The following is a 15961-nucleotide window of genomic DNA, read 5'->3' as shown; positions in this document are numbered from 1 at the left end:
GAACTGCCAAAGCAGTGATTCAATCAGTCAACCCCAAAAAAATCCATAATAGAAAAAACATCAAAAAATTATCATATCTGAATTATGGTGAACTAAATTATATTTTAGTCAAGTACGTGGTCAAATATTTAACATTTGTGGGGAACAAAGGTAAAAGTTTTTGGAACCATGTCCCCCTTAATGTCTATGGTACCTAGGTTTCGGTCATATTCTTAGAAACAACAGCATTGAAACATCCTATGAGAAAAAAACTAAAGTGTGTTTGTCAACAGTGAAATATTGCAAGACTGCTGTGTTTGCACGGGTTTGGCCTTACAGTCTTGAGCCACACACCCCCTTACAGTCTTTCTGAAATGCATATGAATGTATATCACTACAGAAAGGTTACTGCTGGTTGTGTTTTGATCATTTCAAAAGAGGGATAATTAATCCAGAAAAACATAAGAAGATACAGTATTTTGACTCAGTGACTTTCATTTTATGGGCAAGAAAGCAGACACATCCTTCAGAAAATCTTCTTTTGTTTTCCACACAAAGTCGCACAGGTTTGGAAGGATATGAGGGTGAGTAAATGATGAGTGAATATTTGGGTGAACTATCCATTTAACGTTAATGGAACACCCACAAACCCTGACTGAAATGGATTTCGGAAGTACTTGTTCACATTTCTCAGCATACCGAGGCATATTCAATCAAATTAGCCCACAAACGTCCAACAGGAAACTGCTGTCTGGTTGAATAATACTGAAAGTTTGAGAAAGATGCCTAATGAAACAAAACCATGAAGTCATCATGGTTTTAATGCAATGCGTTTGTTGTTCTGAAAGGTTTTCCAGTCTGCCATACAGTAAAGGCTTTTTGTTTTATTTCATGAACTGAAGTTACAGCCACATTTCATATTAGTAATCTATTTAGCATGCTTTGGAAAGTAATACTATTAGTCACCCACCTTGCAGCCTTAACCTCTTGGCAGCAGAAATGGAGCCAAATCTTAACTACAATTCATGGCAGAAAATAGTTGTGCGATATATTTCATTTAAAAGAAGAGACGTAAACAAGTAACCACTCATTTTCACACTAAGTTTGTTGGTGTTTACTAGGTTTTGCACAGAGAATGTGTTTTAACTCCATGTACACTAAACTGCTGGAATTGTTAATGTTTACAGTTCAGTACAAAGGTATTTTGGACTTTTAGACTAATACATTTATAAATAAAATGTTGAAGTTGGGTTAATTCTACTTGACGCTTTTGTTTAAAACGTATTTATCCAATTCCAAATATCCAAAAACTAAACCGTCACACACACTATTAAAAATCCACCCAGTGAATTATAGTTTGACGAAGTTTCATTTTTCACGATTTCAAACAGTCAAAAGTGCATCTAACTGAAGAATCACCCATTTATGACCCTCATCTTAGCCGATTACACTGTGTACTTAGCTAAGCTCCTATTGACTGCACTGTCATGAAGCCCACAGATGTATTACCGAACCTCAAAAGGAAGTGTTTGAAAGAGGAAAGCACCTTGTGTGCTTAGCGTAGGCTAATGCTTCAGGGCTGACTGTGGTATTGAGCTTGTGCGCATGTTGTGGCAAGAACAGTACTTTCGCCTTAAGGGAGAGACTTTGGAGTTGAGTCTTTGACTTTAATTTATTCATGTTACATCTAAGTATCAGCGTCTGGGCATCAGGTACAAACTTGTCTCCTTCATTGTATCTCTGTAATGAAATAGTCACCAGCAACAAGGAAACAAAAAAACGTGTTAAGGCCTCGTCATTAATTAAAGAAGATCCTCATAGTGGTGGAAGCAAAAACACAGGAATGAAAGTTGCTTCAGTTTTCATGCAGACAGAGAAACAGGTGTCTAAATGAGTAGCCTACTGCAAACTCACCCAATGGCAATATAGAGGAGCACAAAAAGAGTATTTTATTCAGTTTGGTCCAAGTCGAGAGTTGGATTTTTAAGGTCTTTTGTTTTTTGATCTAATTGTACCATGAAATGCAATGAAATGTGGTTGAGCAACTGCTTGTTTGAATTGTGAAAATACATTTTTGTCATTGCACACACCACCGACATAGTACTGAATGTTTCAGATACCACCGACCCGGTTAGAAACACTGACAACTAAGATGCAAAAAATGCCATGAATAGTTCATGCTGCACAAGTAAACCATTTTTCATTTCCAAGTAATGAACTTTTTATCCAATTTACAGTATAGGTTCTGACCCTCAGACCATAGATTAATACATTATAAAGATAAAAAAAACATTTTTTTGAAACCTTAGCAAAACAACTATGCACCATAAATGCATACTTTTAAGAACTGTACATCTTTAATAAGGTTTCACAGTTGTGTCCCAACTTTTTGTCATCTGAGAATTTATAAAATCAGGTAACATCAAAGTCAGCCTTCCTGCTGAAGATCCTCGTTCCATATTTCACCTGCTGGGTTCAACAACGTCACAGGCTCTGGTGAGTTTTATGCTTTTATTATTATTATATATTAAGTAATATGCTTATATTTTATGTCTTCTCACTAAAACACACTAGAGTAATTGTTTGGGATTTTTACATAATTTGCCTCATTTTAAGTAGGTCCTTCAGTATACAAACACCAGAAAAAACGAAGTGACTGCTGCATTATGTGTGATCTGCAAAACATGATGACAAGAAGGAAAAAGGTGTCTCTCGGAAACTCAAATTTCACACTTCCATATCTTTAGGTAAACATGTTTGACTAGCCATCACTGAAATGTCCATCTGGGCTACTTACAGAAATCGATACATTGTTTAATATTAGAAAAGTAGTAGAAGTGAATAGAAGTGGTGTGGGGGAGGAGGAGGGAAGCCTGTAGAATGTTCATGAAGGTGAGGTACTGAAAGTGTTTAAGGAAATTATATTAAAGGCCCTAGTAATCATAGTTCTTGATTGCTTTAAGAGAAGATGTTCCTGTGTTCCAGATTGTAGCTTAATAGTTATTGTAGGGTATTATTGTTTTATGACATATACTGCTGTGAGTTTTCATACTGTATTTGTGGATGTTTATAGCATTTTCATAGCTGCGACAAACTTATGCAAATTGAAAGTCTAATCAGTGTATATCGCAAACTACTTGTGGTTTCAGACATGTCTGACATTCCTGTTGGTTCTGAGTATTTCCTCTAACATGCATGGCGATTGAGTCAGTGTTGTTGGCACTGTATAGTATCTTTGTAAACTAGGAGTGGCAGGGATTGAGCATCATGAGCACACTTTAGAAGAATGCCATCACTCTACATTCTCATTCAGGTATTCGTAGCTCAATGCAACTGCACAGCTCAGGCCAAAGAGGACAGTAAAAAAAGACCACTGTTTTAACATACAGTATACAGTGCACAAGGATGGTGGAGTGGTAGCAGTAATCAGATAGGGTCTCTGTGAAAAAAAGTTTAAAGTATTTAAATTGGATCTCATGTGAAAATTCTGTTTTAGGCTGTATTTGTTTAAGTTATAAAAAAAAAAAAAAAAGAATACAAATTTCAAATTCTGTATTGAGTTTAGCAGTATAATGTGATGGAAATTACCATTTAATTATTATTATTATTATTTTTTTTATAAAAAAATGCTGATTTTGTCTTGTGATTATCTATAAATTATTACAATTTTTGCACGACTTGTAGTGAAATCTTGAAATTTCACAAAAAATATATATATTGAATTTTACACTTATTTTACTGTTTTCAAGACCGTTTTAATGTGACCATCATTCATCAAAAATATAAAATGAATGGTTAATTTAATAACAGTTTACTCTTTGGACATATTCAATTGCCCAAAGTTTAAACAACAAACTAGGAATCAAAAAGTTAAAATTAATGAAACATTCTTATATGCCTGCCAAGCAAGTGACATTGGATAAGTTTTATACAATGAGTTTGTTCTCTGCACATTCAAATTTAATTGGTTTTCTTTGAAACAAAATTCATTTTTACTCTTTTTATAGAATAGAACAGGAAAAACAATGCCAAATAAAATTTTCAACTCCAAGTTTAGTGAGTTTAGTGCTGGTCTCTTAAAGGACAGTTACTCATACAAGGCAAACAAGTAGTCTTTAGTATCACCATTGTGCTCTTCAGTAAAGCACTTAAACCCGTTTTGCTCCAGGGCGGTTGTTCTTCTAATAATGAAAGTCACTTTGATGAATCATATGCTAAATAACTACTTCATTTTGAAAGCTCCTTCCATGTAAACAGTTGCAAATCCCTTTGGATACATTGTGTTTAACAGGTCTCATTATTTATTAAGTTGATGTCATATTTCTTAAGGAAGTTGTCCTGCTCGGGGCTTTTTATGTGATCATAACTTGACGTCTGAGTGAATTAGTTGAATTAGAAACACCTAAAGAATGTGAGAGCTAGAGAACTATTTGTATTCAAGGAAAACAGCACCAAGATTGTTCTGATAAGTCTCTAAGACAAGAGTGCATGTGTTTCTCAGTGAGCACATGTATTTTTGTGAAACTTACCTGATAAGGTAAAGTATCTTTGTGCGGCGTCCTCTGATGTCCTGAAGGAGGAGTCTGGCATGAGGTCTAGCATTGCACCTCAGGTATTTGTTCACTCATATACTACATTCCTGAACCAGCCCCTACGCAGCACAAACACACTTTGGCTAAGTCATTTAGGTGGAATTTCAATTCCAAAACTGGAGTGCATTTTGCACGGCACACATACACACAGCTGAAGGGTAAGCTTAAATGTTTCCTTTAATAAAGGCCATAAACATAAACATATAATAATCAATAATAATCTAGTTTATAGTACATGACACTCACATTCATTTGGTAAATTTATATGAATCTGAATTCAAATCCCAAAGCTTAGCCATAAACTATTTAAAGAAATAGCAGCAAGTCAATTAGGGCAGAGCTTTTTTAACTTGATTTAATGACCTTCAATAGTTTGCATTCAGTCTGATTCACTTAATATTAAATTTTATTGCTTTTTTTAAAAAGCTTATGATTTTTAAAAACATATGATTGTTGATAAATTGGGTTACTGAGCACTCAGTATTGTATTGTGTGCATTTCTGGGGAAGTTGTGGCCTAGTATATAGGAGTTTGACTCCTTTGAGCAAGGCACTGAACCCTCAACTGCTTGCTGGGTCCTGCAGCATAAATGGCTTTCCACTGCTCTGGGTGTGTGTTCACGGCTGTGTGTGTGTGCACTTTGAATGGGTTAAATGCAGAGCACATATTCTGGGTATGGGTCACCATAATTGGCTGTATGTCACGTCACTTTCATCTCCTTCTGCACATATTTTGTCTTTAGTTTGTAGTTAAAAGTCTATAGTATCACCATAAAAATAAAATATTCATGCACAACTTGTTCTTAGGGTCTAAATGAACTACAACCAGCAGAGCACATTTCAGAAAACAAACATTATTAAGAGAGAATAATGTCTTTATTGACTTAAAATTTTTACTATAATGAATTTTATTTCATTTATCATACAAAAACACGAACATACACAGTATGTTTGAAAGACTGGCTGTTACACTTAAAAGAAAAGACGACGTCATTCTGCGATGATGAGAATCTCTTGATCTGCTTCAGTCAGTTCTGTCATCACATTCTCCCTGACTTGAGACATCGGCTTTCCTTTCTTGCAAGTGTTCAGCTTCAGATTGTCCCTTAAAGAAACATGCACATACATTTAAATACATTCATGTCGAAGCATGTGGCAATTTTGGTCAGTTACTATCATACTGCTTTTAAATATTAACACACGACTTATGGACAACTTTTCAAATGCCAAAAAGTAGGAGAGAAAAGCAGCAATCAGATACTTCTCTAGTTTCACCCTTGAACTGACTTCATGTTTAATTCTTATGTTGATTAGCCCATTAGCAAAAATCTGCAGGACGTCGGCACTCCGGCACCGATGTTGTCTAATGCTGCGCTTGAGCATTGCATAATGGGAATGTATTTCCTTTCACAGTGAGCAGGCATCACCCTTCTGTAAACTACTACAATAACACTAATTTCACCCAAGCAATCATTACACCTCTATTGTTCACACATCAACTAGGTTACATTACAGCACCACTCCCCTCAGTTTAATCTCTTGGTGTTAACAGGTTTATCCTGCTGGCCACAGTTGGTACTGACTTCCATAAATAAACATTAGAAGATGAATTGGACAGTGTGAGGCCTTGTCATCGAACATCTTGAATCCTTTATTTACATAATCACATACTTACACACAGGCTGACTTACTTTTTGAAGCTGAAGGCCCCCCAGAGGCTGCTGATGGTGGCCTGCAGGCCTGGATTGTTCTCATTGTTGACAGTACTCTTTTTCCCACTCGCTTTCTTCCTCAGACCGCTGGGCCTAGCAGGAGCGGAGGTCTCAATTTTACCACCTTTACCCTGCACACAAGGCCGTTTCCGGGACAATCCTAAGACCTAGAGCACATGTGTAAGAAGTCAGACTGAGAGTGGAGGTGTGGGGAAATATCATATCAATGGTTAATTCCCCCCACCCCCACCACTACAGTCTATGTGAGGTGGGAGGAAATGGAAATGCAGACTGTGGTTCTGGGTCATGATTAAATGGACGTGCCTTTGTTCTGTTTAGAGCAGGTTTCAGCTTGTCTGTGGGAGAACTGCTTGGGCCGTTGGAGCCATCTGAATCTCTCTCCCTTTCCTTCCAAAAAAAAGAAAAAAAAAGAAGTGATAACTGGTCAATAATAAAATTCAATATTTTGTTTAAATAAAGTAAAACACTAAAAATAAAATAAAAATAAAACACAAATTTATCAATTAAATGTAGGCATTACAACATTATAATATACAATATAAAATTGAATATTTATTCAATAGGTTATTCTTTTTTTTATTTTATTTTTTTTAGATGAAGTATAAGTGAGTATTAGATCACAAAAATATACAGGTAATCTACAATATAAAAATAGCAAATTAGCATGAACAATTCAATATCCAATATAGAGTCCATGACTGTTTGTAGAATTGTATATAGTATCTAGGCCTGTAAATCACAAATTACTGCAATTAATTAAGACACATTTTGGCAAGCACCTTAAAGGGATAGTTTTATCTGCAGAATATAAGAGAGGAAATGGTAACCAACCAGATACAGAGACAAAGTCTCAAAATAAGGGTGAGTAAACAATGATTTTTGGTGAAATATTCCTTTATGGTTAACATTATCTAATATGAATGAATCAAAAAGTATTTGCTCACTTTATCAGAGTTGTCCTCCGTGACTAGGGAGTCCTCCACACCAGCAGAGGTGCTGCTGGACTGAGAGAAGTATGCACTGTCCTGAGACGGAGGAGACCCGGGAGAGTTCTCTGCATCTTCGGTGCCCTCTACAGGAGAGGACAAGAGAGAAAGCCCTGATCCTGCCCAGGAGAAGCTGCCCTTCTTTCTGTGGAACTGCTGCAGGGTGGACAACCCTGAAGGTGTGGAAGACCGGTGTCTGTCTGTGGTAGAGGTGGGTGGATGTGAAGCAGATTTACTGAGTTCTCTGCTGCTTCCTGACCAACTAAAGACCCCAAGACCCAAACTAGCAGGCCGGATGGAGTGAGCCGGAGATGCAGGTGGGCTGGACGACTCATCTTCGCCCTGCTCTATCTCTGAGTCAGGGTCCTGACACACTGGTGTGTTTCCTCCAGGTAGTGAGACACGCATGTCTAGAGACTTCACAGGCTGAGGTAAATCTTGTTTTAGCAACTCTTCCTGTGTATCTGCCATATCTGATTCACTATGACAGAAGAACCTGATGAACATGTCAATGACATCATTATTGTCAGCAGAGTTTAATATGAGCAACCACTGGGCCTCCCAATTAATATAGCACTTTATATTTAATGCCATTTTGCCACATAACAGTTTGGCCCAAATTAACCCTTGATTGTGTATATAATAAGAAAATTAAGGTCTAACAGTAACTTTTGATAGCAACAGCACACATTCCTTAAGTCTCCCATCATGCTCTTGTACCTGCTGCATGTGACCTGCTCTCCAGTGCCCTCCTCTGGTTGGTTCCTCCATTGCAACAGTGTTGCAAAGCAATTTCGAGGCCTGGACGATCCAACTGTGTTGCCACTGTGCTGTCCCTTCTCCTTAGAAACAATGTTATTGTTGGTCATTGGCTCAGTGCTGGGCGGAGTTTCAGGACATCGTCTCTTTACACCAACTGAATACTGCCCTAACAGGTCATCCACAGAGAGACTGGGGTCTTAAAAAAAATAAAAAATATTAAGACAAAATATTACATATAAACATGCCCAGTCAGGTGTCTTATCAAAATAATCAGTCCCATCCTTGAGATGGGAACCAAGTCCTGCTTACCTTCACGAGGTCTTTTCACCTGTGACTCTTTTTCGGGCAATTTTAGACTCTGCACGCTGACGATCCTCTCTTTGCCCCGGGTTGGAGGGAGTCTTTTGGGGCTGGTAGGACTCTTTGGCTGGGTGCTACCTGGTTCATAGTTCTTGCACCAAATACTCATTTGCAACGGGCCACTTTTGTCACATCTGTCATTCCAAGAACTACTGCGAGCAGCTTTAGAGGGCTAGAAGAGAGGAGAGGGACACAGTGTTATTATTGTTAACTAAAATTATAAGCACCTTTAAAACTTTCTGTAATTCATATAGCTCCGGAATAAAACAAAACATAAATGTTTACTAAAAACTTAAAGGGGATGTCTAATTCTATTTCATGTATTCTGACTTATTTACTTATTTGCTAAAGAGTTATACTCAAACATGCTAAAACATGACTAAAGTCTCAAAAAACAAGTTGAATGTTGGAGAGAGTATTTATGTGCAAAAGACACCCCTTCAGGGTTTGTATAAGATTCGAAAGTGTTTTTTTTTTTTTTATGTGCCTGTATGACATCAAAAAGGATGGGATTCCTTATAAAAGCACTTCTCCAGAAAGAGCACACACTAAACAGAGCGAGAGCATCAACGTGCTTCATTTAGATTAAGGAAGTCGTCGGCAGCAGACCACAGGGCTTGCTCAAGAAGGACTTTGATTCTGTATCGAATATATATGGCTAGATATGATTTTTAGGTTCAAGCTAACACACATCAAAGATGACCAGTTTACCGGTGTGTAATGTGCGTCAGGGTTGAAGTCATCTATCCTTTGCATCGTGTTAATGTCCAGATTACCAAGAGCCATTTCCAGCCCCTTCTCATCTCCTACATTACTGCATTTAACCAGTTAAGTTAAATTTGCAGTCAAACAAAGCTTTGCAACACAAACATTCATATTTACAAAAAGGCTCACATTTAAAAGCAGCTTCTGCAATCGTCATGCCAAAACAATGTATTGGTTAATTTTAATTAAGTGAAAATGTAAGTATTTTTCTGCTAAATCAATGTACATTAGTGTAAAAGATACGTTCCAGCATAGCTGAGGGAAGCAGGGTCAATGTGATCCGGGTAAGGGTTCAAAGGAACCACCTTCCTCTTCAAGGGGTCAAAGACCAGCTGATACAGAAATGTGTTGTTGGCTTTTGTGAAACCCTCAATGTACTCATCTGGCACAGTGATGTCCATCTTCAGGTACTGACCCATCTTCTTTATCACCTGTATCACATAGACGTATTAGTTAGTTTAGTTAAGCTGAATTATCCTCTAGTTTTACATTTACATTTATGTATTTAACAGACGCTTTTATCCAAAGTGACTTACAGTGCATTCAGGCTATAATTATTATTATTTTTTTTACCAGTATGTAAATTTATGTTAGTTTTTTTTTTGTAATTTGTGTTTTCACAATAAAAAGGACGTTCTCTGCTAAAATATGTTTCAACAGCACAGATAGGACAAAAATAAAATGCATTTTTGCATAAAAGAACAAGCTGAATATGAAATAAGGTTGAAATGGTAAGGGGGTTAACAGAGTATAAACACAGAACACAGTGTGTCGCCTGGGCATCTAGCGAGAGGAATGCGATAACACATGCCATTTTAGTAATATGATCAGATGCATAAGTAGGAGCAAACAGCATATTTAACTGATTGTTATGCCAGTTTAGAATATACTACATTTTTCTAACCAATTTTTTTTATTCACTCACCTTCAGAATATCTGGGTTATTTGCCATCCTGAGCAGCTTGCAAGCCTTTCCCAGACCGATGCCATACAGAGACGGCAGATAATCACAGCCAGAGAGGATGCACATATAACGGAACTTCTCCTCTGTGAAGATGTTGCCGAGTGACTTGCAACGGCCCAGGTGACACTGATCAATCTCCAGTCCATTACCCTGTTTATCCATCTTTAAAATCACCTTCAAACAATACATAACAAATTAAATAGTTTTAGTAAAGCTCAGAAGAAGCATGTTCAGTTAATTAACACAAGAGCACATTCAGTGATCAAATCAATTAACAAGATAAGTGGTACATGAGTCCACACGTAATAACTTATTAAGTGTGGACCGTGAAACTCTAAATCCTGAATCAAATGTAAATTTAACATAACAGCCTTCTATTTTAATGTATTATAAAATATAATTTATTCCTGTGATAGCACAGCTAAATTTTCAACAGCCATTACTCCAGTTTCAGTGTCATGTGATCCTTCAGTAATCATTCTAATATGCTCATTTTTTTTATATTATTATAAATATATATATATATATATATATATATATATATATATATATATATATATATATATATATTTATTATCAAAACTTAAAAACAGAAAAAATGCACAGTCTGAATGCACATATTTTATAGATGGAGTATATATATTTTCTGAAAACAAGTGTTACTGTCCTAGACTATTTTAATGTACAGTATCTTGTTGTAAGGATTTTTAAATACTTTCACCGGAACACAAGAAGAATTCAGAAAACAAGTTTTTGCAGTGCAGACTTGCATGACACCAGACAGGGGTCAATATCTGGTTCCTAAGCAGGTTTATTTTCTATTGCACACTGCAGTGGTACCTTTTTGCAGCCAAATGCCAGCAGATCTGAGTCCTCTGTGATCACTGCCTGAGCGATACCAGATTTGTTCAGGAAAGCTAACTGGGCATCTGCTTCATACGGAGCAACAACACAGTCCACTCCACGCACCCGGGCGGTCTGAAAACCAGCAAATAGGTGCAAATAAAAAGATGCCAAACAAAAAAAAGGAAAAAAAATCCAGATTAATCGGTTTCCAATATTGCATAATAATTCATTATAACATGCACTGTCTACTAATCACATCCTATTATATTAACTTCAATAAATATATATTCACTAACTCCAAATATCATATACAACGGTCTCACCTTAATGAGATCATGTGCCATGGATGGGGTGATATTAACACTGCGGGTAAAACATTCCCTGGCTTCTGATATCTTACCCTCCCGTAGCAGCTGTTTGCCTTTCTGCAGATTTGCCTGTCGGCGCCTGTTATTGAAATATACATTAAATATACTTAATAATTTTTTAATAAAAAAAATTAACTTATTCTCCAGTAAATATGTTCTTCTTACTCGCGCCGGGACTTCTCCACTTCCTGTTTGGAGGGCAAGTTACGTCCGTCAAACACCAATATTGGCTTAACACCAAAAGAAAGCAGCATATCCACAAACTTCATACAGTAAGACACATACCTGATGGACACACATTGAACGCGAGCATGAGAAATGCACATTTAAACTTGGAAAATGATGATGGAAATTACTGAACAGCTGAAATACTCATAATATCTTGCATGCAAACATTTGAAACTACTCACTGATCTGTAGGTTCTCCTTTTGCAAGTTTCTCTGCACATGAAAAAGCTCCCTTATGGAGCCAGCAGTATGTGTCCACAGCCACTGTCTGTCCCCGATACTTCTTCACATTGATGGGCTCCGAGGCATCTTTGATAAACTGTAACAGGCCTTGAATTCCCATGCTGTCTGTCTCTAAAAGGACAGATATTTGAAGATGATGGTTTATCAGAACCCAGCCTGTGTCACTGATTCAGATGCAAACACACGTCCCTGGTGATCAACAATGAGAGTAACTTAAGATCCTCTGTAGAACTTAAACACATCAGCAAAAATCAACAGAAAACACTTCCTAACCGTCCAACCGCGAGGTATGTAAAAAGACAAACAATGTTTATTTCATCTGTTCTTAAAAAAATAACCGCCAAATCCCTCCAAAAACAAGCACACTGACAATTTTCGCGATACTTAAACGACTGAACACCATGAGAAAGAATCAGACCGCTTGTAACGTTAGCTAATACCTTAATCATGTATACGTAAAATATTTTTTGTTTTATTATTTATAAAAATAAAAAAAAAACATTTACCGAAAGCTCTTACTTCTACTTCAGTGCCTGACTGAAGCTACAGTGGTTCGACTTTAGCGGCAAAAACGTGACAACATTGCAGAATAACCCTATTGGTCAACCTGACAAAGACAGCCAATCACCGAGCAGAAACATGAAAGAGGCGGGACAAGGAATTCCATAACTTCGGAAATATCAAAAATATTTATTTATTCATTCTATCTCTCTTATTTAGGACACAGCATTATCAAGACGGCGTTACTAAAATTAAAATGATGTTAGCGACATAATCAGTTTAGAGACTGATTAAAAAAAGACGGAAGTGGTTATAAAAGCCGGTCCTTTTCATGTTTTGTTTTGTTTGTTTCTTTTGTATACTGACTTTGTTACATATAAGACTGAGCATATGAGAATGAGTGAGCATATGCACAATAACTGTGGATGATTGTGGATTATTTTAGCTATATCTTCAGTGTGCAGTTCAGTTGCAGCTCTGTCTCACAACTTCTGTTCAATGTAAGTGTAATAACATGCAATGGATTTAATATAATAATGGTGTCAATAAGGCTGATTAAAATAAAAACACCACCTTATATATTACATAATAAATGTCATACATGTAATCCTATTTTTTGCAGAAAGGTCAAGGGGTGGCGCTGTCTCTGTGCATTAAAGACGTGTTGTTGGTGCTCATGTTTGTCGCTGGGTGGAGCGCGTGCCTCCCCGTTCCGCTCTGCTCCAGGATTTGACGTGTCGTCTGTGTTTTTCTGCACTTCCTGCTTCCTCCATGACTGTTTTGAGCCAGCAGTCCCGTCCGAGAGCTGATCGCTAGGAATCGTTAAACGTGGCAATGGTGTGAAGGTGCGCGATCGGCGGCGGTGTGTGATTGTGAGTGAAGCCCGAGCTGTTATCGCTGTCAGTCATGCAGTTCTCTCCCACCAACGGAGATTTTACCTTCGTCTCCTCGACGGACGCTGAAGGTAAAGTAGTTAAAGGCCCCAATGCATCCACACATTCTCTGCTCTGAAATGTGGCCTGATTTATGTTGGAATGTTGTTGGCTGTGGCCATGTACTGTGCTGTGTGTATTATGTACGCATACATTAATATGAGAATACACCTAGGTATATGATCATACCTTTTAATGCATCGGGACATGGGTGTTGTTCTGTAGACTTAGTAGGGATATAATAGTGAGCTGTATAAATCTAAAACAAACTCTTATCCACCAGAGCTCAGCGGCACCATCGATGCACCGGATATCACACTAAATATAGGCCCTGATTCCAGCAGGGACACTTATGCCACCACCTTCCTGAGGCAGAGAGGTTACGGATGGTTGCTGGAGGTGGAGGAAGATGATGCCGAGGACACTAAACCGCTCCTGTGAGTTTGTGGGACTTCTGGTGCTTGATGTCACATTTGCTTTGGTTGTGTTTATTGGTTGTCTTTGTTTGTGCAGGGAGGAGTTGGACATTGACTTAAAGGACATCTACTACAAGATCAGGTGTGTGTTGATGCCCATGCCCTCGCTGGGTTTTAACAGACAGGTGGTGAGGGACAATCCTGATTTCTGGGGTCCGCTGGCTGTTGTCCTGCTCTTCTCCATGATCTCCATCTACGGACAGTTCAGAGTAAGATATGAGTCTTTGTATCTTGACCATGGGCATTATATTTATAGTCATCAGCATGTTTAGGCACTACATGACCCACGCAATTGTGTGTGGCCCCTGCGGAACATAATTTCCACCAAGGGGGACCCCCAATACACTAAACACGCCACTGATAGTCATGATGCTTGAGCATATAGAGCTATCATCAAAATGCAAAATAGCCATAGACTGTAGGTTAGTGACAAGTTTATCTTCAATAACATGGAAATAAAATGCCTGATATTTGAGCTTCTTTTTTTTTTAGTTTTAATGTTTAGAATATTTTAAATATTTATTCTGCGATATTGCAGGCATGACTTGAAATTATTTTATTTTTTTATATGTAGTTTAGTTTTATTTGATTGACAGCCCTAGAATTAAAAGATTAATTAAAATATAAGTAGAATTAAAGATTAAGTACGGATAGTTATTAAGAAAATAAATATAATGGTGTATCATTATTAATGCCATTCTAAAGTAACTTTCAAGAAGGCATAAAGATTGGAGAGATTAATTATTTTGTAATTTTTTCATTGCAATATGACCATGTCGCTTGCATGATTTAGTTCATCAGAACAGAAGCAGAAGCCCATCAAATTTGAATTATTTGTTAATATGTCACATTTCTTTTTTTCTTTTTTTTTGACCAATCAGGTTGTTTCCTGGATTATTACGATCTGGATATTTGGATCACTGATGATTTTCCTTCTTGCAAGAGTGCTGGGTGGAGAGGTATTTATATCTTGTGAAGCATCAGATAGCATTTGATTTTTATTAGTCAAAAGAGATGTCCACTTATGGTTTTTAATTATGTTTCTAGGTGTCTTATGGGCAAGTGCTTGGAGTTATTGGCTATTCTTTGCTCCCACTCATTGTAATAGCTCCACTTCTCCTGGTCATTGGGGGTTTTGACGTTGTCTCTACACTCGTAAAGGTAAATATATATATATATATATTTTTTTTTTAAAGAATATGAAATTGTCAAATAATAATGTCTAATAATGTTTTTTTTCCCTAGCTTTTTGGAGTATTCTGGGCTGCATACAGTGCTGCCTCTTTACTCGTTAGTGATGAATTCAAAACGAAGAAACCCCTTCTCATATATCCCATCTTCCTTTTGTACATCTACTTCCTGTCTCTGTATACTGGAGTCTGAATTGGCTTTGAATATAGAGGCTTTGATTGGCACATTGCTTGGACATTGACAGAGCACTGTGGAGAGTTGCACAGCAGGGATATTCCATGAAGACCAAGAAGGAGTTTGCATTTTCTTTCTTTCCTTTTTTTATTTTCTTTTACCCTGTTTATAATCACATATGCTTTGGGTAATGAGGTGTACAGACATTAGTATGTTTAACTGCTTCCATTTGATTTTGTACACAAAACAAGCTGTATCTTTTACCGTGGAACCCCTGCAGGCGGAGAGCCACTGAAATCTGGAGCCATGGCTTTACATAATATTTACAAACCCCAAGAGGAAAATAAAAAGGAGATCTTTATATTTCAAAAGACTATGAAAGCATGATAGTCATGTAACAGAATTTGTGTCATCACCATACACAATGGTGAAAACTTTTGTGAGTTAATCAGCTGATGGTAGACAGATTTTGTTGTTGTTGTTGTTGTAGTTGTAGACTGATCCAATACTTTCACGGAGTTCTTCGTCTTCTCACTTTTCATTTTTAATTTATGAGTTACACATGGAAAAAGAGAGGGTGTAGGCAGTACAGCTTAGATTAAAAAGGTCTGCTATATATGGGTGCCTTGAATTGGTCGTTTTATATGGCTGTGGTGTATTTTATTTATGTAAATGTAGCCAAAAAGGAAAGGAATTTTTATTCGTAGAACATACAATTGAAAACAACTTTCTACCTGGTGATGTGTACACTGCAGACATATGTTACCATATTAGTTTAGCTAAAACAATTGAGTCTGGAAATTGTTATATTCATGAAACAAATTAAAATCTGTTGACACTGTAATTACACTTTTTGTTGTGA

At 37.1% G+C, this 15961-nt stretch overlaps 2 protein-coding genes across 5 annotated transcripts; one reads left to right on the top strand and one right to left on the bottom strand.

The window, feature by feature from the left end:
- Positions 1-5411: 5411 nt before the first annotated feature.
- LOC113113697 (exonuclease 1-like) lies at positions 5412-12437 on the bottom strand. 4 transcript variants are annotated; one of them, XM_026280106.1, is made up of 14 exons: positions 12332-12437; positions 11765-12014; positions 11520-11639; positions 11310-11433; positions 10981-11118; positions 10102-10314; positions 9420-9607; positions 9123-9225; positions 8361-8583; positions 8010-8247; positions 7248-7785; positions 6607-6690; positions 6262-6449; positions 5412-5675 (listed from the first exon to the last, which is right to left on the bottom strand). In XM_026280106.1, exons 2-14 carry the CDS (start codon positions 11923-11925, stop codon positions 5561-5563), a joined length of 2433 nt encoding a protein of 810 aa, XP_026135891.1. In that variant the 5' UTR covers positions 11926-12014; positions 12332-12437; the 3' UTR covers positions 5412-5560. The 4 variants fall into 4 exon arrangements, with proteins under 4 accessions (XP_026135891.1, XP_026135895.1, XP_026135893.1 ...); XM_026280110.1 differs by having other exon boundaries at positions 11765-11936; positions 12332-12428; XM_026280108.1 differs by having other exon boundaries at positions 12345-12359.
- Positions 12438-13026: 589 nt separating this feature from the next.
- LOC113113698 (protein YIPF4) lies at positions 13027-15946 on the top strand. Its single transcript, XM_026280111.1, has 6 exons — positions 13027-13290; positions 13542-13695; positions 13772-13943; positions 14616-14693; positions 14782-14895; positions 14980-15946. Exons 1-6 carry the CDS (start codon positions 13233-13235, stop codon positions 15115-15117), a joined length of 714 nt encoding a protein of 237 aa, XP_026135896.1. The 5' UTR covers positions 13027-13232; the 3' UTR covers positions 15118-15946.
- Positions 15947-15961: the final 15 nt, after the last annotated feature.

Source organism: Carassius auratus, chromosome 14 (genome assembly GCF_003368295.1).
Source record: "Carassius auratus strain Wakin chromosome 14, ASM336829v1, whole genome shotgun sequence".
Taxonomy (NCBI): domain Eukaryota; kingdom Metazoa; phylum Chordata; class Actinopteri; order Cypriniformes; family Cyprinidae; genus Carassius; species Carassius auratus.
The sequence above is the reverse complement of the archived record's forward strand: the minus strand, read 5'-3'. Positions and strand labels throughout refer to the sequence as shown.